The sequence below is a fragment of the Mustela nivalis genome, assembly GCF_964662115.1.
Source record: "Mustela nivalis genome assembly, chromosome: 4".
NCBI classification, from domain to species: domain Eukaryota; kingdom Metazoa; phylum Chordata; class Mammalia; order Carnivora; family Mustelidae; genus Mustela; species Mustela nivalis.
In genome coordinates, this window is record NC_139023.1 from 89,397,313 (window position 1) to 89,418,726 (window position 21,414).

The 21,414-nt window shown below is 39.5% G+C and overlaps 1 protein-coding gene across 3 annotated transcripts in view; it reads left to right on the forward strand.

Moving 5' to 3' along the window:
* Nucleotides 1–21,414, forward strand: part of PDE5A (phosphodiesterase 5A) — a 152,637-nt gene that overhangs the window by 29,999 nt on the left and 101,224 nt on the right. For all 3 annotated transcript variants that reach the window (XM_082727377.1, XM_082727379.1, XM_082727378.1), the window contains exon 3: nt 3,444–3,533. In XM_082727377.1, coding sequence (XP_082583503.1) covers nt 3,444–3,533 — 90 coding nt within the window. The remainder of the gene's footprint in view (nt 1–3,443; nt 3,534–21,414) is intronic.

Consider the following 21,414-nt stretch of genomic DNA (forward strand, 5'->3'; position numbering starts at 1 on the left):
ACTTTTCATTTTAGACATTGTACTTTTCAGCTCTAGAGTTTCCATTTGGGTGTTTTTTTTTTTTTTTTTTTAAAGATTTTATTTATTTGACAGAGAGATCACAAGTAGGCAGAGAGGCAGGCAGAGAGAGAGAGAGGAGGAAGCAGGCTCCCTGTTGAGCAGAGAGCCTGATGCAGGACTCGATCCCAGGACCCTGAGATCATGACCTGAGCCGAAGGCAGCGGCTTAACCCACTGAGCCACCCAGGCACCCATCCATTTGGGTTTTTTAAAATAACTGTTTTGTTTTTTACAGTTTCCCATCTATTCATTATTACCGCATTTTCCGTAAGTCCTTAAGAACATTTATAATACTGTGTTTAAAGTCCTTGTCTCTTAATTCCAACATCTGAATCATCTTGGGATCATTCTCTTTTGACTATTTTTTCTCCTCACTGTGGGTTACAGTTTCCTGTTTTCTTCACATGTTGTGAGTTTTGATCATATGCTGGACATTGTACATGTTTTCTTGCAAGATATTTGGATCATAGTCGTCTTTTTTTAAATGGGGCTGACATTTGTTCTTCCAGGCAATGCAGTTACTTTTTGCCCTGTCAGGCTTGGTGTTATTGTTGGGGTGGATCCATTTTAGTTTGAACTCAGTCTTAGGGAATGCATCCAAATCTAGGGAATGTTTCTTACTCCTAAGGATTGGCTTTTCTGTGTCTCAACTGAATGCTTGAGGTGGAATGGCTGAGCTGGAACTCCAGTGTCTCAAAACCTTTCTCTAATTGAAAGCACCATTCTGCTTTCAGCCTTCAATACATGATTTTTAGCTAGTTCTCTAAGTCACTAAGTCTCTAAGTGACTATGTCTGAAGTGAGTAGTCACTGAGTCTTTTACCACTCCTTTTATCTCTCCCTCTAATCCCCCAATGTAGCTTTCTTATTAGTTATTTTTCCTTGCAAATATTAGCCACTTTAGAAGCTCTGAATTCCTTTCAATTCCATTTGGAAGCCTTGCTACACTTGGGTACTGCCTGCCTTCTTGCCAGCAGAAAAATGGTCCCAGGAAGAAAGCCAGAGTGGTTGTCCTGTCTATTTCCCTTTTTCATGGTCTGTGATTTAGTTGTCTTGTATATTTGGTCTAGTCTTACAGTTTTCAGTAGGAGGACAAATCTGGTACCAATTGCTTTATTTCATCAAGTGAACTTCCAAGGCTTATGTTTTTGTTTTTGTTTTTGTTTTTGTTTTTTTACACTGTCATGTTCTCATAAATAGTGAAAGGAATAATCACAGTAGTAGTACTGCTCCATTTTTTCTTTGGTGTTTCCTGGACCTAAAGGGGTTAAAAGTTTTCTATATTGCCTTTGCACTGAGTGAATTGTTAGGAAAATTCTTTGAGATGCCAGAATTCACCTAAAGTGAATTTGAAACATGCATTACTCCCACACCTTCAATGAAATGGAATCCAGGGCTGCTGTTGATTTTAAATGCCCAATATGCCCCCAAAGCTGTGAAAGCCCTATTAATTTCAGTTTGTTAAACTCTGTTGCTTTGATTAGATAGTTAAGTCCTCTTCTTTATAAATTGGTTTGTAATTCAAATATTCATTAACACAATAATTTCTGAGGATGCATTTTTATTCATGTTTTGATTATTAGCTTGTAGAATAATCCACTATATAAGTTAATAATCGTTTTACTTCTTTAATTCATCAATACCAGTGTCCTGTCTGCCTTTTTAGTATGTTATTTTAGAACAATTTTTAAAAATTTGGGGCACCTGGGTGGCTCAGTGTGTTAAGCCGCTGCCTTCGGCTCAGGTCATGATCCCAGGGTCCTGGGATCGAGCCCCGCATCGGGCTCTCTGCTCAGCAGGGAGCCTGCTTCCTCCTCTCTCTCTGCTTGCCTCTCTGCCTGCTTGTGATCTCTCTCTGTCAAATAAATAAATAAAATCTTTAAAAAAAAAAATTTATTCAGCCAACATTTTCTCTGTATTTCAATATAACTTTGAGCATGTTTGCAAGAAAAAAAGGAAAATGCAGTAGTATTTATTAATAATATAAAATATTTATACTGATTTTCTTCCATTTTATAACTTTCCTTTCGAAATTGTCTTTAATGCCAAGTATGGCTCTCCTGGGAAAATTGGCACCATTTCTGACCCCAGTTGATGGAATCTACTGTAATCATTTACTTCATTCACAGCTTTGGCCTTGTGTGACTTTGAACTAATTAAAAAATAAATAAATGACCTTCAAAGATGAGGGTTTTCCAGTGTGGCTATTCCATATTCTCGAAGGGAATTCCAAAAACAGAGTTTTTAGAGCAGTGTTGCTATTATTAGGTCGAGTATGTAAACTTCCCAAGGCTTTTGCTTTGAGGGGAACAACACTCCTTTAAATGTTCATGTTCTGGTATGTTTGTTTCCATTCTAATCTTATTGCATATAGTAGTATCTGTCCATTTCCTCTAGCATGTTTTCCTTCTTACCTACAGTGTTTGTTTTAAACTATAATAAGCTAAAAATGATCACATCTGATGACTATGATATCATTTGTTAATGAATTCCTTCATTTATTTAACAAATGCTTTTGAGTTCTTGTGGTTGTATTGGGAATACGGTGAGGAACCAAAAAAAAAAAAACCTTCCTGGAATTTACAACCTAACTTTAATCTTCCCAATCTAAAGTTCAAGGGAAAATAGCCTGTATCTTTTCTTTCTTCAACCCACATTAGAACCTTTACAACTCTCAGAAGTCCTTTGTGATTATTGGATATGCGTGACGTACTTTGTGAAAGGGAAAGAAGTACAAAGATTAAGGAGTTGTTTACGGTCTGATTGAGGCCATGCAGTTTTGTTTTGTTTTGTTTTGTTTTAATGCACATATATACATGAAAATATTTAAAATTTTTATGCACATATATACATGAAATTATTTGAAATTCTTACAAACACTTGGGATAGAAGAACAGAATACTGAGGGAATATATAAGCAACCATTATGAGGGAAGTAAAGTTAGTGTTAGGCAGGTTGTTTTGGAGTGGTAGGTTTTACAGGAAAAATTTCAGAGCAGAGATGCTTTCCTTTGGATGGCACAGAAGAATCAGATAGTGAGATGGGAATAGGCAAATTGTATTATAGTGGTGGAGAGTTGCTACTTTTCCATGAATCTAAGGAGTGCCGTCTAAATTGGTTAATATTTTGAATTTCCTTTATTTCTGAACATATTTTGAGTCTGTATTTTTTTGTTTCTCACGAACACTAGCAACTAAAAAACGTAAATTTATCTTTGTCAAAGATGATTTGTTTACATGATATGATGTCTTTCCAATGATAAAATTGTCGTTCAGAGCAATAAGGTAAGTCGAAGGTTAGATTTTTCTAATCTTATAAATCAGAAAAATCAAATCAATCTTTGAACAGATCAGTCATTAAATTGAATTTCTTTTTCTTTACTAGGATCCTCGGTTCAATGCAGAAGTTGACCAAATTACAGGCTACAAGACACAGAGTATTCTTTGTATGCCAATTAAGAATCACAGGGAAGAGGTAAGCCAATTTTCCGTTTTATAAAGGTCATTTGAAAACATTCTCTTTTTGAAAAAAAAGTTTTACTTTGCATACTTATGAAATAATACTATAGGGACAAGTTAACTACAAAGTGCTTAAATATTCTGCTTGCTTTTTTCTTTTTTTATTATTTAGATAAGGCTGAATCTTGATAGAGACTTTACGTGGACTTAGAAATACATTTCAGGGGCGCCTGGGTGGCTCAGTGGATTAAGCCGCTGCCTTCGGCTCAGGTCATGGCCTCAGGGTCCTGGGATCAAGCCCCGCATCTGCCTCAGCATCCCTGCTGAGCAGAGAGCCTGCTTCCCCCTCTCTCTCTGCCTACTTGTGATCTTTCCCTCTGTAAAAAAAAAAAAAAAGAAAAAAAAGAAATACATTTTAGACATTTTATTTCCTTACCTCCTCACCTTCATCACCACCTAGGACCTTATTTTATCCTAAGATGAAAAACTGGTTGTGGTTGGAATCTATTTCATATTATATTGGAAGTGTCTGAATAATGCTCATTTCATAAATGGTCATTCAATTTTAATGGTTATCAGCTGATATTTGGGGCAATTCAAAATGAGGTTTTGAAAATATGAAAATTGTGGCTAATTCCAAGTAAGTTTCACTGTGAAATTATAACAAGAAAATAAAATGCTTGGGCTTATATTTCACCTAACTAGAATTTTGGATTCTGTTAGCACTGAATTCCCTTTTTATTAATAGTTAGTTAAAAAAAATAGTTAATAAATTATCAATCAAATTATATCTTTCAGTTAAATGCTCTCAACTCTGGCTGCCGGTTACAATCAACTGAGGAACTTCTGATATATTACCATTTAAATTTGAATCTCTAAGAGCAGGATATAGACATTGATATATTTTTAAAGCTCTCCAAATAATTCTGAAGTGTTGCCAGGTTGAAAAAATCACTACTCTAACTGAAAACAAATAGATTGAAAGCACCCGTACTGGGGGATCTCAACCTTGGCTGCTCATTAGAATCACCTGGAAACTATTTAGAAATTTTAATGCCAGGCTTCACTTTAAATCAGAGTCTCTGGACCTGGGACTCAGGCATCAGTATTTTAAAGCTCCCAGGTGATTATAGCACGCAGCCAGGTTCCAGAACCACAGAACCACTCCTAAAGATACTAGAAGCTCTTTGATGAATCTACTTGACTTATATTCACATTCTGACATCTTTCCTTTCTCTCCTCCATCCAGTCCTTTTCCAAGTCCCATTGATTTTTTTCCCATTGAGAGTTTTTCTCACTTCAGTTCCTTTCCTTTCTTACCTACTGCCATAATTCAGATATTGTAGTAATGCTTGAACTTTAAAAATATTCTCGTAAGAGGCTTCTCTACTTGCAGCCAGTTTCTCTCCAATCCAACCTGCTAGATGTCCTGGGAATTTTCCTAAAACACAGCTTTCTAAATCAGTGCACCTAAAACATTAATGTGCACATGAATCCCGTGGGGATTTTGTTCAGATGTAGTTTCTGAATTCCATAGCTGCAGGTGGGACCAGAGATTCTTTTCTAACAAACACTAAGTTGATGCTGACACCTCAAGTCTGCAGATCACAATTTGACTAACAGGATCCTAAACTAGTCATTTCTCAGTAGTCTAAAATAAATTCTCAGTGCCTTGGAGTTGCTACATGGTTTTGTTTTGTTTTTTAAGATTTTATTTATTTATTTGACAGAGAGAGACACAGGGAGGGAGGAATACAAGCTGGGGAAGTAGGAGAGGGAGAAGCAGACTCCCTGTGGAGCAGGGAGCCCAATGCAGGGCTTGACCCCAGGACCCTGGGATCCTGACCTGCTCCAAAGGCAGACCCTTACCTACTGAGCACCCAGGCATGCCGCTACATGTTTTTTTAAGAGGAAAGTTAGAGTTAAAGTCACTAAAAATACCTGCAGTTAAAACATGATTATGAGATTGATTAATTTAATTGGTTCATTAATTAGGTGGATGAATAATTAAAATAGAAAAGGCCATACATGGGTTAATGATGAGTTTGCCAGATAAAACAAATAAAAAGCATGCCCCATGCAATACTGGGGGCATAGTTATGCTAAAAATTATTTTTTGCTCCTCTGAAATTAAATTTGACTAGCCTGCCTGCATTATCTGAGAGCCCTCAGTACAAACCATAGGCTGTGATTCTGTGCACTTGAGAAGAGAGCGTTCAGATTCCAGTTAGTTAAGTATATGGTAACATTGTGGCCCACAAAACAGCCTTATAGTGGCCAAGAGGCCAGGTTGAGTCACGCTCTAATTAAACGTCTCTTTCTAAATAGAAACTGGGGCCCGGGGGAACCCGTGAGAATGTGCAACAAAATCACCAGGATGAAGTGTGTGGGATTCCCCTCCTGTAAGAGTGACCGCAGCACATATGTGTTTGTGTATGATGACCTGAGAGGATGATTTAAATTAAACAAGCAACAACAGCCCCAACTGTGTTGAAGTATAATTTAACACGAAAAAATTCACCCATTTTAAGTGTGTTCTGACAGATGTGCACGCATCTGTCATGTAACCACCGCTGTAATCAAGATACAAAACATTTCTGTCACCTCAGATATTTCCGTGTACCCCTAGCTGTGGAGGTCCTCACCCTCCCTCAACCCGGACCCCTGACAATCACCAGTCTGTTGTTTTGTTTTTTTTTTATAAATATTTTTATTTATTTATTTGACAGAGAGAGATATCCACAAGTGGTAGAGAGTCAGGCAGAGAGAGAGAGGGAAGCAGGCTTCCCGCTGAGCGAGGAGCCCGATGCGGGGCTCGATCCCAGGACCCTGAGACCATGACCCAAGCCGAAAGCAGAGGCTTAACCCACTGAGCCACCCAGGTGCCCCTCACCAGTCTGTTTTTGTCTCTGTTCTTTCTGCCTTTTCTAGAATGTCATGTAAACGGAATCCTGCTGTAGGTAGTCTGGTGTCTGGGTTCTTCCCCTTTGTACATTTGTGAGATTCATCCATGTGGTTGCATGTGTCAATCATTTGTTCCTTCTTATTGGCAAGGGATTGATTCCCCAGTGGGAATATACCATTTTGATCATCCATTCGTCAGTTGATAGATACTTGAGTTGCTTCCGGTTTTATGAAACAAGCCACTGTTCTGAAAGAAGCCACTGTCAGAGTTTGCATACAGGTCTTTGTGTGGACACAATGCTTCCATTTCTTTTGGGTAAATAGACAAGAGGTGAATTGCTAAGTCATATAGTTGGTGTTTAATTTTATAAGAAGCTTCAAAGACTTTCTCAAAGTGGCTGCACCATATGCATTCTTACCAGTAATATGAGAATTTCAGTGCTTCAAGTCCTTGGCATGTTGCCAAGGTGTTACTGGTTTTTAAAACTTTTAGCTGTTTTAGTAGGGATGATTTGAATTTGTTGTTTTGTTTTCTTTTATTTGAGACAGAGAGAGAGCATGAGCAGGGGTGAGGGGCAGAGGGAGAGGGAAAAGTAGGCTCCCCCACTAAGCAAGGAGCCAGACTCGGGGCTTGATCCAGAACCCTGGGATCCTGACCTGAGATGAAGGCAAATGCTTAACTGACTGAACCACCCAGGAACTCCTAGGGTGATTTGTATTTGATTACATGAATATATAACCCCACTCTCAGCCAATGGCTGTCAGCTCACTTCTAGATCTGATGACAATGGGTCCAGCTGCAGGCCCCAGATTGTGATTGTCCAGCACTCCCCCTAAGATTTCTACTGGGTGCCTGAGAATCCTTGGTAGGCCTGCCTCCATGATCCTGCATCCTCCTGCTATCTCCTCTTCACCCTCTAATGACTGATTAGGAAACCAGGGCTCTTCACCGGTCTCCCCACAAATTCATTCACACCAAGCATTTCATGGGACAAAGAAGCCTCAGTAACTTCCCTGGAGACTTAGGCACATCCCTGATGGGAGGCCTTGCTGATTCCTCATTTTCAGTCTTCTCCCACCTGCTCCCTCCTCTGCCCCCAACACTGGCACCACTCAGTTCATGATTATTTCCTCTGAGTATTTTCTTCAGAGACAAGGAATGAAGAGAAACAGAAGAATAGACCTACTCTGCTGTTGTTAAAAAGAAAAAAAAAGAAAAGAAAAAAGTTATTTGGCTAACGAAGAACAAAGGCAACTGAGAAGTTGCAATATATGACTTCCAGAATTATTTTAAAATTTATAGCTATGTAGACAAACCCAAGACAGTGTTTACTTTTGTAAGTATAGAGTACATACAGACACACTCTTTTTTTCTCACAAAACTTTTTTTCTCACAAAACTTTTTATTTTTATTTATTTTTATTTTTTAAAGATTTATTTATTTATTTATTTGAGAGAGACAGTGAGAGAGAGCATGAGCTAGGAGAAGGTCAGAAGGAGAAGCAGACTCCCCATGGAGCTGGGAGCCCGATGTGGGACTCGATCCCGGGACTCCAGGATCATGACCTGAGCCGAAGGCAGCTGTCCAACCAACTGAGCCACCCAGGCGTCCCTCACAAAACTTTTTAAATTGAAATGAAATAAGTAAGGCTTTTTGGAAACAGTTGCTAAGACTGCTTGCTCTGGGCTTGAATCCCATCTTCACCACTTACTTAATAAGTAGTCAGGATGGAATTGGTTAATCCCTTCCATTTTCAGTTTTCTCATCTGCAAACTGGGTGTTATGAAAGGACCTACCTTGTTGTGAAGGACAGATGCTTTCCTGTATGCTGAAGGTTTACCATAGTTCCTAGCATACTAAAAGTGATCAATAAATGATTTTCTTGTTGTTGTTTTACTTTTTATTTTTTTATTTTTTTCAGTGTTCCAAGATTCATTGTTTATGCATCACACCCAGTGCTCCATGTAATACGTGCCCTCCATAATACCCACCACGAGGCTCACCAATCCCCCCACCCTCTCCCCTCCAAAACCCTCAGTTTGTTTCTCAAAGTCTACAGTCTCTTATGCTTCATCTCCCCCTCCGATTTACCCCAATTCACTTTTTCTTTCCTTCTCCTAATGTCCTCCGTGTTATTCCTTATGCTCCACAAATGAGTGAAACCATATGATAATTGACTTTCTCTACTTGACTTATTTTACTCAACATAGTGTCCTCCAGTTTCATCCATGTTGATACAAAAGTTGGGTATTTATCCTTTCTGAATACAATATTCCATTGTATATACAGACCATACATTCTTTATCCATTCATCTGTTGAAGGGCTTGGCTCTTTCTGCAGTTTGGCATTGTGGACTTTGCTGCCATGAACACTGGGGTACATATGACCCTTCTTTTCACTACACCTGTATCTTTGGGTAAATACCCAGTAGTGCAATTACAGGGTCATAGGGTATCTCTATTTTTAATTTCTTAAGGAATCTCCACACTGTTTTCCAAAGTGGCTGCACCAACTTGCATTCCCACCAACGGTATAAGAGGGTTCCCCTTTCTCCACATCCTCTCCAACACTTGTTGTTTCCTGACTTGTTAACTTTGGCCATTCTAACTGATGTAAGGTGGTATCTCAATGTGGTTTTGATTTGAATCTCCCTGATGGCTAATGATGATGAACATTTTTTCATGTGTCTGTTAGCCATTTGTATGTCTTCATTGGAGAAGTGTCTGTTTATGTCTTCTGCCCATTTTTTGACATGATTATCTGTTTTGTGTGTGTTGAGTTTGAGGAGTTCTTTATAGATTTTGTATATCAGCCCTTTGTCTGTAGTGTCACTTGTGAATATCTTCTCCCATACCGTAGGTTGACTCTGTTTTGTTGACTGTTTCCTTTGCTGTGTAGAGTCTTTTGATCTTGATAAGGATCCAAAAGTTTATTTTCACTTTTGTTTCCTTTGCCTTTGGAGACATGTCTTAAAACAAGTTGCTATGGCCAGTGTCGAAGAAGTTACTGCCTATGTTCTCCTAGAACATAGAGGAGATATGATATCTATCTAGAGATAGATTCCTGCTTCATGTTGAGGTCTTTTACCCATTTTGTGTTTATAATAAATGTTAATTTTTTAAAAGGAGACATAGAACTTTTCTGAGAGATAAGGGATGATAAAATTACAAGAAGAGATCATCAGAACCATACGATAACCAACCAGCGAGGCTCAAGTGATAATGAGTGCAGTCCCCGATTTAGCTGATTTGTTACCCTCCAACTTTCAGCTTAAAGAGAAAAATGATTTGCATTGTTTTGCTTATAAATGAGGCAGAATGAATTTGGTGCCTTCCCTTTGTGTTACTGAGTAAACTAATACCAATTCCATCTAACTACCAGGGAACCTAAAATGAAGTCTGATCTTATGAACAATCAATAAACAGTTTATTTCCTTGGCAGTTTAAAAATGTCCTGGTACTTTTGAATGACCCGTTAAGACATAGGCACTGACTCGGAAAGCTGCTTGAGCGGGGAAGCTGAATATTGAATGCTAAAGTCTGAAATATAACATAGTCCAGGAAATTGAGGAAGATTTTTAAGATTCAGTGAAACATATAATCTCATTTGTATCTTCTTCCTGTTCAATATCCCAACTAATTAAAAATTTTCAGGAGTTCTTTTCATTGATGTTGTAATCTTAAGTGTAATGGATACAGCAGTGCCTTTTTAGGAGTAAGAATCATAGATACTGTTAAAGTTCTGTGGCAGAAATTTTTGAAAAGAATCATAGTGAGTAAGTTTTGACAATCTTTCTCTCTCCTGCTTCCTTCCAAGAGAATGGGGTTAGTGGGAAAAGTCCGGGGGGAAAAATACTGGAGAAGCTTGAGGAGGCTAAAATAATTTATTTTGGAAAGGCTAAAGAGCTGTTGGCTAGAGAAAAATAAATGAAGACAAGAAGAGGAAGGGTCAAGGGAGAGAAGAGATCCAGCCCAGGCTGTGTGTTAGAGTGGTTTGAAGACAGTGGGGTAGGACCTTGGAAATAACTGCTGTCCCATGGAAACTATTCTAAGGACCCGGCATATATTACTTCATTTAATCTTCCTAGAATCCATAGCAGGTAGTCATTATTTGTTCCTACTTAATAGGTGAGGAAACAGAACATTTAGGAAACTCATCCAAAGTCACGTAACTAAAAACTGGCAAAGCTGAGATTCAAATCTAGGGAAACTCTAAGTGAAAGAAGTCAGACAGAAAAAAACAAGTACCATCTGATTTCACTTATATGTGGAATCTAGGAAAAAAAATAAGGAAACAAAAAAATCAGAAATAAATACAGAGAACAAACTGGTAGTTGCCAGAGCGGAGGAAGATAGGAGCAGGTGAAACAGGTGATATGGATTAGGAAGTACAAACTTCCAGTTAAAAAATAAATAAGATACAGGGATGAAAAATATAGCATAGGGAATGTAGTCAGCAATATTGTAATAACTATGTATGGTGACAGAGGGTAAGTACATTTGCTGTGGTAAGCATTTCATAACATATGTAATTGTCAAAACACTATGTTGTGCCCCTGAAACTAATATTGTAGGCCAACTATGTTGTTGACTATGTTCAACAACAACAACACAAACTAGGCAATCTGGCTATAGTGTATTAATGGGGGAAGAATGGTTTCTTAAAATTCTGCTGTCTGTATCCACTTTTTTCCCCCTTCAGTTAAGTTATTTGGTGGCTGAAGGAGGTGGTGGGAAATATACTGATTTTTTTTTTTTTTTTAAAGAGAGAGAGAGAGGAGACAGAGAGTGTGTGTGTACACAAGCAGGGGAAGCAGGAGAGAGATATACATTGATGTATCTAGCATAGCTCCATATGGAGGCAGGATTTGAGGGTGAAAACAAGGAGTGTTCTGTTGCCTGTGTTCTGATGCCTTTTAATGATAAGTGTTTAAACCATTCTGCAGACAGACTCTTTTAATTTAAAAAAAAAATTTTTTTTAAAAAGCTAGAGAAAGAGGGATCAGAGTCACATCCTCTATAGTATCCTAAGAGGAGTCTGTCCAGTAAATAGGAGGAAATTTTCGCCAGGGATAAAAGAGTTACAGGACGTGTTTCATATTAATCTGGGCCAGTGTGCTCCAGAGAAGAACGATGATATGCACATGAAGCATTATGAGAAAAGCTGCAGCAAAGTATGAGCTTCTAGGGCTGCTGTCAAGTTTCTTTCATACTTAATGCTGCATTTTTGGGACCTGGACACTTGGACCAGTTTTTATTTTTGTCACTTGGCATTAGTTATTTCTGTAATGAGACAATTCTTTTATGTTTAGTAAAGAAGTGCAGGGAAACGCAACTCTTTCTAACACAGATGACCTATTTCTGAAACACTGCCCTCCCCTGAAGTATTTGTTCATTATGACATGGTAGAGATATGTGTTCTTTTGTATTAATAGGCATTACACCAGTGAAGTAGAAGGCATTATTTCGAAGTAATGTGAGTTCTTTGAAAATTTCTTACTGATCTGTGCTGGAGGTTATATCCAATAATGTCTCTCTCTCTCTCTTTTTTTAAGATTTTATTTAATTTATTTGAGGGAGAGTGAATGAGAGACAGAGAGAGGGAAAGAGAAAGCAGTAGTAGGGATAGGAGCAGAGGGAGGAGGGAGAAGCAGATTCCTCACTAAACAAAGAGCCCAACTTGGGGGCTTGATCCCAGGACCCTGGGATAATGACCTGAGCTGAAGGCAGAACTTAACCGACGGAGCCACCCAGGCGCCCCATCCACCAATGTCTTTCAGGCTGGGCTCTTGGTTGTGTGTCAACTCTAGTTACTCAGTAGAAATCTAATTTGGAATCAGATTTTTTTCTCCTCTTTTTTTTTATTTTAGCATCTTGATTTTTATCATACTTGATGATGTACCCATAACTCTCCAATGTGAATATAAGTTATAATAGAGGATACATGATAACTTTTTTCCAGTGTGATAAAGGAGCATTTTAGCTATCGAAATTTATATCTTCTTTAATTAAAAAAAGAAAGAAAGAAAAACACCTGAAAATCTTAGGACACTTGGATGGCTCAGTCCGTTAAGCATCTGACTCTAGATTTCAGGGTGGGTCATGGTCTCAGTGTCCTGAGATTGAGCCCTATGTCAAGGCTTCACCCTCAGCTCAGGGTCTGCTTGAGATGCTCTCTCTTCCTAGCCCTCTGCCCCTCCCCCAGCTTCCTTGTATGCACACTATGCATGCACATATGCTGTCTCTCTAAAATAAATAAATTGTTAAAAAAAAAAAGACAAACTGAATCTAAAAATATTTAAAAACCTAATCTTCATGAGTTTTTATAAGTACTTCGATGAATCAAAGAAATTTAATGCATATTAAAAATCACAAAATAAAGCAATGGAATCAGATGTGTAATAAATTGCAAACATAATTTTTTCTAGAATTTAAGTTATATGGCCTTCTTTGCTTGTTTTAAAGTAATCTCATTTTTTTACCCCTCTGAATTCTCTTGTTTGAACAAGTAACTATTAAGTCACTGCAGTACATAGAACCCTGGTGTAGGCAGTGAGGATATTTTAAAAAATGAAGCAAAGAAGATACTCGCTGGAATTTTTTTTTTCAACTTCTAGATGTAGATCTTGTACACCACACATTAACTATTAGTACATGGTAACAAGACAGATATTAAATGAGTTCATTATTCAACTCACTAATTTGAAGGAAAAGACTGGATTTTGAGAGCTCAAGAAGTTACAGAGGAAAGATACACGCTATGGTCTCATTTGGCAGATTCTTGCTGTTTATCCCAGAGACTTAAGGGAGGCACATACATGCTTTAATGAGGGGGCTGAGGCGGAGTATATGCTTGCCAGTGATCTCGTGCTCACTGTGTCGACTGGGTCTTAAATTTGTCAAATAAGCTTGAAACAGATAAACATCATGGCTTTATGCATAATCCTTCAGTTCTAAGTCAAGCTAGATGAAAATGCAGCTACAAAAAGAGGTGGAGTTGAATTGCAGATTGTCAGTTGATTTCAATCTATTTTAGTCTTAAAGAATTGGCTAGTTTCATGGGTTAAAAAAAAAAAAAATTAGAAGTGTTCATTGCTCTTATTCCCCTGCGATACTCTTTCTTGTAGCTTTGTTTTTAGAAACAAAACAAAAGTAGTCCACAAAGTTTCCGTTTGTTCTGGACTTGATGTCATGATGGTGATGATCTCTTCTCTTTGCTTTTCCACACTGCCCTTTAAATAATAAGTATATTTTACAAAGAAGATGGTAACCGCTGCTGACCCAGGAGAAGAAAGGGTGAATGAGGGCTTGAGGCTGATGATTACATTCACCATAGGCTGTATTTCTCCAAATCTTACCTTTAATGGACAGAAAATTTAGTCCAGACAGAAGGTTATGTTTTATTCAATATAAAGTTAATCTTCACTGGTAATTTTGGAATAACTATTTCAGCACTTGTTGGAATGCATTACATTTTTAATGTAACCATTTATAAATTTAATTTTGAGAAGTTTCATGTAGGCCCTGAATAATGAATATTAGAGGTCTGGAACAAGTTGCGGATAAGCATAAACAGTTTTTTGTAGGATATCTAACCCAGAACTACATAATTAGGCCCTTGGAGGGGTCTTTAATTATTAAATGATTTTCATTTTCTTCATGTACTTTTAAAGAATTAAGGTGTTGTCAATGACATTCCTACTCTCAATAGATAGAGGTGCACACATCTGTGTTCACTTTTTAAGAGCCAAGTCACTTAGGTAAAATGCTTTATGTAAACTGTTAAAGTACTCTGTATTCTTTCTTAAATCCTCATCTAAAAATCTCTACTTACTTCTACCAGAGAATGGAAATAAATATTCCAGGCTCAAGAACTTTTTTTTTAAACTTTTATTTATTTATTTATTTATTTATTTATTTATTATATTTAAGAAGATTTAAAAAACAAAGAGCAGGGGTGCCTGGGTGGCTCAGTCTTCTAAGCACCTGCTTCCAACTCAGGTCCTGATCCTGGGACCCTGTGATTAAGCCATTGAGTGTCTGGCTCCCCGCTCAGCGGGGAGTCTCCTTGTCTCTCTGCCCTTTCCCCCACTCCAAACTCATATGCTTGCTCTCTTTCTCTCAGATAAATGAATAAAATTTTTTTTAAAAAAGAGCAAGAGGGATGCCTGGGTAGCTCAGTGAGTGAAGCCTATGCCTTTGGCTCAGCTCATGATCTCAGGTCCTGGGATCGAGTCACAAGTCGGGCTCTCTGTTCAGCAGGGAGCCTGCTTCCTCCTCTCTCTCTGCCTGCCTCTCTGCCTACTTGTGATCTGTCTGTCAAATAAATAAATAAAATCTTTAAAAAAAAAAAAGGAGCAAGAGATGATCTTATAAAAATGTTGAATCGTATTTTTCTTTTTTGCATTACTTCATAGCAATGAAATAAAGTGAAAGTAACCTAGATTTAGAATCCCAGATCTATTTGATGATTGCATATTATTTCATGATCATCAGTATTGTACTTATGGTCTTATTCAACATGACAAATTGCCCTAAGCTTAGTGATTTTGAACACCAACATATATTCTCTCAGTTTGTGTGGCTCAGAAATTCCTGCTGAGTGGTTCTGGCCCAGGCTCCCCGCAGGGGGTGACACTAGGCATCTAGGCAGGGGGTTTGACTCATGCTTGAGTACCTACTTCCCAGGGGGCTCACTCACGTGGTTGTTAGCCAGAGGGCTCAGTTCCTCACTAAGTGGGCTTCTCCACAAGGCGCTCAGTTTCCTCACCATGTGGCCGAGAGTGAGCAAAGTGGAAGCACCAGTACCTTGTTTGACCAAACGTCCAAAGCCGTTCACCTTCATTTCATGGTATTCTGTTCTCTAGAAGCCAGGCATCAAGCCAGCCCAGACTCAAGGTTGGTAGGCGGGATTAGGCTCCACCTCTTGAAGAGAGAAGTATCAAAGAATTTGAGGAGATATTTTGAAACCACCAGCAGTACTAGATGTACTTTGATGCTTTATTCTCCTTCCTTAAAACTGGCCAGAGGATAAACAAGGAATTCTGCTCATTAATTAAAATTATTATTTCTCAGCTTTTCATGAATTACCAGAAGCGACATAGGCTGGGTTTAAACAAAGGTGGAGGGTTGGTATGTATACTGTACCCAGCTGGTATAAGTTAAAGGGCAGAAAGGAAGCAGAAAATTTAAAAAAAAAGGAAGACTGAGGAGAAACAAGGAAGATGTTTGCTTCTTCCGCTGTGGCAAGTGATTGAGACATGAAGAGGCTTCTGAAATGTTATGTCACAAATGCTAGTCTACATGAGATCACTGTTTGTACGTAATTTAAATGTTTTGCTCCAAATACCTAGAGGAAACACTCACTGGCGTCCTTACTCTCTCTCTGCACCATTGTTTTTCAAGTCTACTCATGAATCAAAAGCAGAAGGAATGTGTGTGGTCCTTTGGCACAGTGTTTGAGTGTAAGCTGGAAGGAGGGAAGAGCCTGGAGATGAAGCTATGCAGGCAAGCAGAGGCGAGGTCGTGAAGAGCCCTCCAGGGTCATGCAGAGGGAGTGTGGAATTTTTTTTTTTTTTTTTAGTTCAGGAAATATTTGCTGTTATCGAAAGATCTGTATGGCCACAGCTTTAAGGATAGACAGGGGTTTTTTTGTTTAATATATGACTCAAAGCCACATAATTTGACACTTGATAGATTTTGCTAAGTAAATAATTTCCATATTTGTCCATACATGGAGAAAGTACTGTATCCAGAAGCAGGGAAGTTGGTAAGGAAGCTTTTGCAGTAATCAAGGCTAGAAGAGGACCCAGGCTGAGGCAGAAAAGACAAGAAGTGGATTTGTTACACATCTGTTTAGAAGGTGGAGGGATTGATATAATGGAAAAATCAACAGAAGGAAGAATTTAGAATACATTCTAGGCTTTTTAGATAGATCTGACAGAGGAGAGTTGTGATATTCTCTAAAGTAAAACATGCAACAGAAAGTATTGGTTTCTGGGGATCAAAACAATTAACTCTCTTTTTTGGCCATGTTATTTTACTGTTGAATACTTTCTCTCTCCTCAAATCTCAGTTCTGCCCCACCCCAATCCCACCACTTTCAGCTGATGGCCTTGCTTATGATTTCAGTGAAGAAAGCAATTAGAAGCATACTTCTGCAAGAGAAGTTATTCTGTCTCCCTTCCCCACCCCTGCCTCTGAGTCCATATACTCTAGTCTCCCTTTTACTTCTAGGGTCAAACTGTCAAACTGTGAAATGGCAAAGGTCAGTTACACATGTGTGCACCAGATCTCTTTCTGTATCACCTGCTCAAAGCCACATCTCAGCAGGTCCCTTTCCTTCCCCCACGTGGGCAGGATCACCAGAATTTCTCTCTCTATCACCCGGGTTCATCAGCATACAAATATGCTGTTATTTCTCCCATCTTAAAAGTCTAATACCCACTGAATTACAGGTGTCCTTTCAGAGACCACTTCATTTCTCTAATCGCCATCAGAGCGAATCTTTGAAAAAAGTTGTCCCTTTTTCCATTTCCTGCCATTCTTCCCTGAATGTACTCCATCCAAGCCTTGGCCTTCCCCACTCTGTGGAAACCGCTCTTGGCAGGGTCCCATGACTTCCACAGGGAGCCAGTGATCATCCCTTCATCCTCACCTCGCCAGGCCTGTCAACAGCATGTGACACTGTTGGTGATCGCTTACTCCTCCAGAACAGAGTGTTTTCACCTACTCTCCAGGACCTCAGTCTCTCCAGTTTTCCTCCTGGCTCTGGCTGCCTCTCTGCCCCGTTGGCTGGTGCCCGCTAATCACAGCGGTGCTGCGCGGCTCAGCCCTGGACCCTTGTCTCTCCCTTAACTACATTCACTCCTTCAGTGATTTTGTCTGCCCCCATGGGTTTAGGTACATTTACGTACATTTAGGTACAAGTGAACTGTATCTTCAATTTAGACTCTTCTGTTCAGCTGCTTACTTCTCTACCTCTGTATGTCTAATAGGCCTTTTGAACTTAACATATCCAACACCAGGCTCCTAATCATCCCTCCCTCTAGATCTGCTCTGTGCTCATCCCCACCACACTCAGCAACTTCTCTCATTCCCACTCTCCACCCTAAATCTTGAAGCCATCTCTACCTTCTTTCTTTCTCCCACAGGAGAGCTCTAATTCATCAGTAAACACTGTTGGCTTTCCCTTCAGTCACTGCTCTCACTGCACGCCCACCACCCAGGTTCAAGCCACTGCTATGTAGCACGTGAGTCACTGTAGTAACCCTCTAGCTAGTATCCCTGCTTCAAGCTTTTGACTCCTAATAGTCTATTCTGAACACAAATTTTATAAAACTTGTTAGATCTCATTACTCCCTGTTCAGAACCCTGTCCTACCACCTCATCCCATAAGAAAGTTCCACATGGTCTGGCTCCTGATGCCCCTCTGATCGCACCTCCTATTAGTCCACCCCCATTCTCTCCAGCACACTGGCAGTCTTGCTGTTTCTCAGTACGTCAGGGAAGCTCCAGCCCCAGAGCCTTTGCACATGCTGTTCCCTTTGTCTAGAAGTGTCTCCCCCCGCCACCTACCCAGCCTTAGTTATCCACATGGTTCACTCTCTCATCTCCCTTGGGCTTTTATTCAAATGATATCTCAGCAAGACTCTCTTTAGCTATCCTTATTGAATTTCAACTATTACTTCCAACCCTGCTCTGTTTTCTCCATAATGTGTGAGCACTTAATCTCCATCTGGCACACTACATATTAACTTAACTGGGATATTTTTCTTTCTCCTCGTGAGACTGTACCCTCCACAAAAGCAAGGTGAGACAAGAATGCTTCACAGAGCTCGTGATGTTTAAACTGCACTTATGGTATACAGTAATCTGGTTGACCCAAGAACTTCTTTTGCAGAAGTTTTTCTTTGCCATCTTGAAGCATGGTATCCAAAATAGATGGATAAGTTAAATGATCTCAGGTAGAAATTTAATCAAGGCTGTATGTTAAATAGCAGTAGGGCTGGGGGCTTCATGCTGACATACTTAGAGATCAGTAATAACACTTTTTGTTGATAATTATCATCTCCATTTTATTTTATTTTTAAAGATTTTAATTTTTTGAGAGAGAGAGAGCCCAAGCAGGGGACGGGGAGAAGCAGAGGGAGAGGGAGAAGCAGACTCCCTGCTGAGTGGGGAGCCGGATGTGGGACTCCCTCCCAGGACCCTGGGATAATGACTCTAGCCAAAGGCAGATGCTTAACGACTGAGCCACCAGGGTCTCTCATCCGCATTTTAGAAGAGGAAATACGGACTTGGTCAAGTACAGAAATTCCTCAACATTCTATATCTTCTAAGTGGCAGAGCTGGAATTTAGATCCACACACATCGTTTTTATTCTAAGGCTGTATTTTTCTTACCATGAAGTTATTACCGTCTTTCATCTTTATAAATGGTTGTACCTGAAAAGCTACCAACCAGTTCTTTTACAATTTTAGTTTTTGAAAATGCAAATTATGGACTGGAATAATTTAATAGTAAAATACAGAGTTGCAAGCAATGATTCCAAATACTGTTAATTTCTTTGTGTATTATTTGGCACAGCTGTGTGGAGGAGGACGTGTCTTTTTTTGCTGGTGACACCTACAGTTCAGAGTTTTGCTCGTGAGACAGATGTCTGCATCTGAGGTTTCATATATGATTACCTTCTCAGGTTCATTTTCCATTTGAAGGAGAAAACAGATAAAATTATGTTTTGGCTCTGATGACATAATAGACTGTATTCTCTATGTGAAGGATTTGCTGAATGTAAAAAGAGATGATAAATAGGCACATACACTCTTTTCATCCTGACTCCCTTGAGCTAATGATATGACTGTCTAGCTGATGGCCATGAGGTACTTGGCTGGACCAGTACAGGTGAGAGAACTCACCTGAACACTTAGTTCAGCTCTAATGGAGAAGATGTTCTCTCAAAATCTTTGATGCCATCTCTAGCTTGTAGATGAGATTCAGCCTACATAGTGTTTTGATGCACCAAGCTTGCCTTTTGCCACTTCTGCTGTGTTATTTCTCTTCTGTTTGTATTAGTGCACATTGTGGGCATGCCACTTTACCCTGTAATTATCAGGAAGCCTTAGGAGTGCAACATCTTGCCAAGATGTAGAGACGGTGACCTGTTATAAGTGTGAGCAGAGCCGGAACAGAGTTGACCCTGGTTTAACAAAGTCCAAATCCAACAACACCATCCAGGAGTAAGCCTGGGCTTTGCACACCGGCCACTGGCAGAATGCAGAACACCACCCTGAAAATAAATCTCAGTTATTAAATAGACCCAAGGCTCTGAAGTCATTTTTGGCAATGCCATGTGTAAAGGTGGGCACAAACAGTGTTAGGTTTACTCTGATACAAATTCCAATTATATAATATATATTGAGTATGTAATATTTTTTGCTGTTTTGGACTTAGTCCCAATTGGGCAAAGGCTGTTTGAAAGAGAGACTCAGAACTTGTAGCAAAAACGACTTAGTCTTGCATGCTGCTGGCTTCCAATCAGCAATTCCTTGAGCAATTTTCTTCACCTCTCTGTGCCTTAGGTGACTCATCTGTAAAGTTTCAACATGAAATGCAAACACACAGGGTGGTTTTAAAGATCCTAGTGAGGCAAGGAATGTGACAGTGCCCACCACAGAGCTCTTCTCCTAGTAAAGGTTTAGAAAAATGTCTGTTTCCTCCCTTTATAGAGTGCTGGGAGGCCAGACACATGGAGGAATGGAAAAGTTAAATGACAGTAAATGCTGAGCGTACCCTGCCGTGGGAAAGACAGCAGGCTCTTCTCTGCTATGTAACCTTTGTGTCTCTGGCATGTTTTTAAAAGGGCACAGAAGGAGGCTTTGCACAATGGCCATGTGCTGCTTCGTCTCAGGACCAAATCTCCATATCCCGAGGGACAGAAATGTCTAAGAAGAAGGCAAAAGCTTCCTAAGGTTCTAGATTTAGGACCTTCACCTCATCGCTTAAAAGCTAGTGAGGCCCAGAGTTTAGCATTTGGCAGGGAAGAGGAATTTTTTGTGTGCAAAGGGATGAGAATAAACATCAGGATCAAGAATTATGCCCAGCATCCCCTTGGCTGGAAGGAACCCAATCTTGGGTTGGCACCTCTCCCACTGGATGTTCCCAAGGCAGGACAGCTACTGACCCCCAGAGGCTGGATTTGTCCTGGCCCTATCTGGGGAACATCCATCCTGCCTAACAGCACAGAGCAAATGGTCAGAACCTCTGCCTGCTTTACCATTGCCAGGACAGCGGGGAACTCAGTACTTGGACCATCATTTGCATATACCATCGGAAGTTATAAATTTACTTTTAAGACTTTTGAATAGTTTTGGAAAAGTGGGTTAAACTTTATATACAGTGAAGTACACAGATCTAAATGTCCAATTTGATGAGTTTTAACACATGCGTGTTCATCTGTGTAACTAACACCCCAATTAAGTTATCTCACAACTTTTGGGCAACACCGTTCTGATTTCTGTTACCAGAGGTTAATTCTGCGGGTTTTTTTGTTGTTATTGTTGTGTTTTGTTTTGTTTTGTTTTTAAAGATTCTGCATATTTTTGAGAGTGCATTATATATCCTTGAAATATAGGACCTTTTTATGTTGCATAAGAGATTCTTGGATATAAAGATGTGCCATAAGATTTACGATGGAAGGGGCACCTGGGTGGCTCAGTGGGTTAAAGCCTCTGCCTTCGGCTCAGGTCATGATCCCAGGGTCCTGGGATTGAGCCCCCCGTCGGGCTCTCTGCTCAGTGGGGAGCCTGCTTCCTCCTCCCTCTCTCTGCCTGCCTCTCTGCCTACTTGTAATCTTTGCCTGTCAAATAAATAAATAAAATCTTAAAAAAAAAAAAAAGATTTATGATGGAAGTAAAAATGACTTTTAGCTGCCATTTTGGATTTGTTTATATTTCTTAAAAGTTATAATTTTGAAGTTATTCCATTCTTTTTG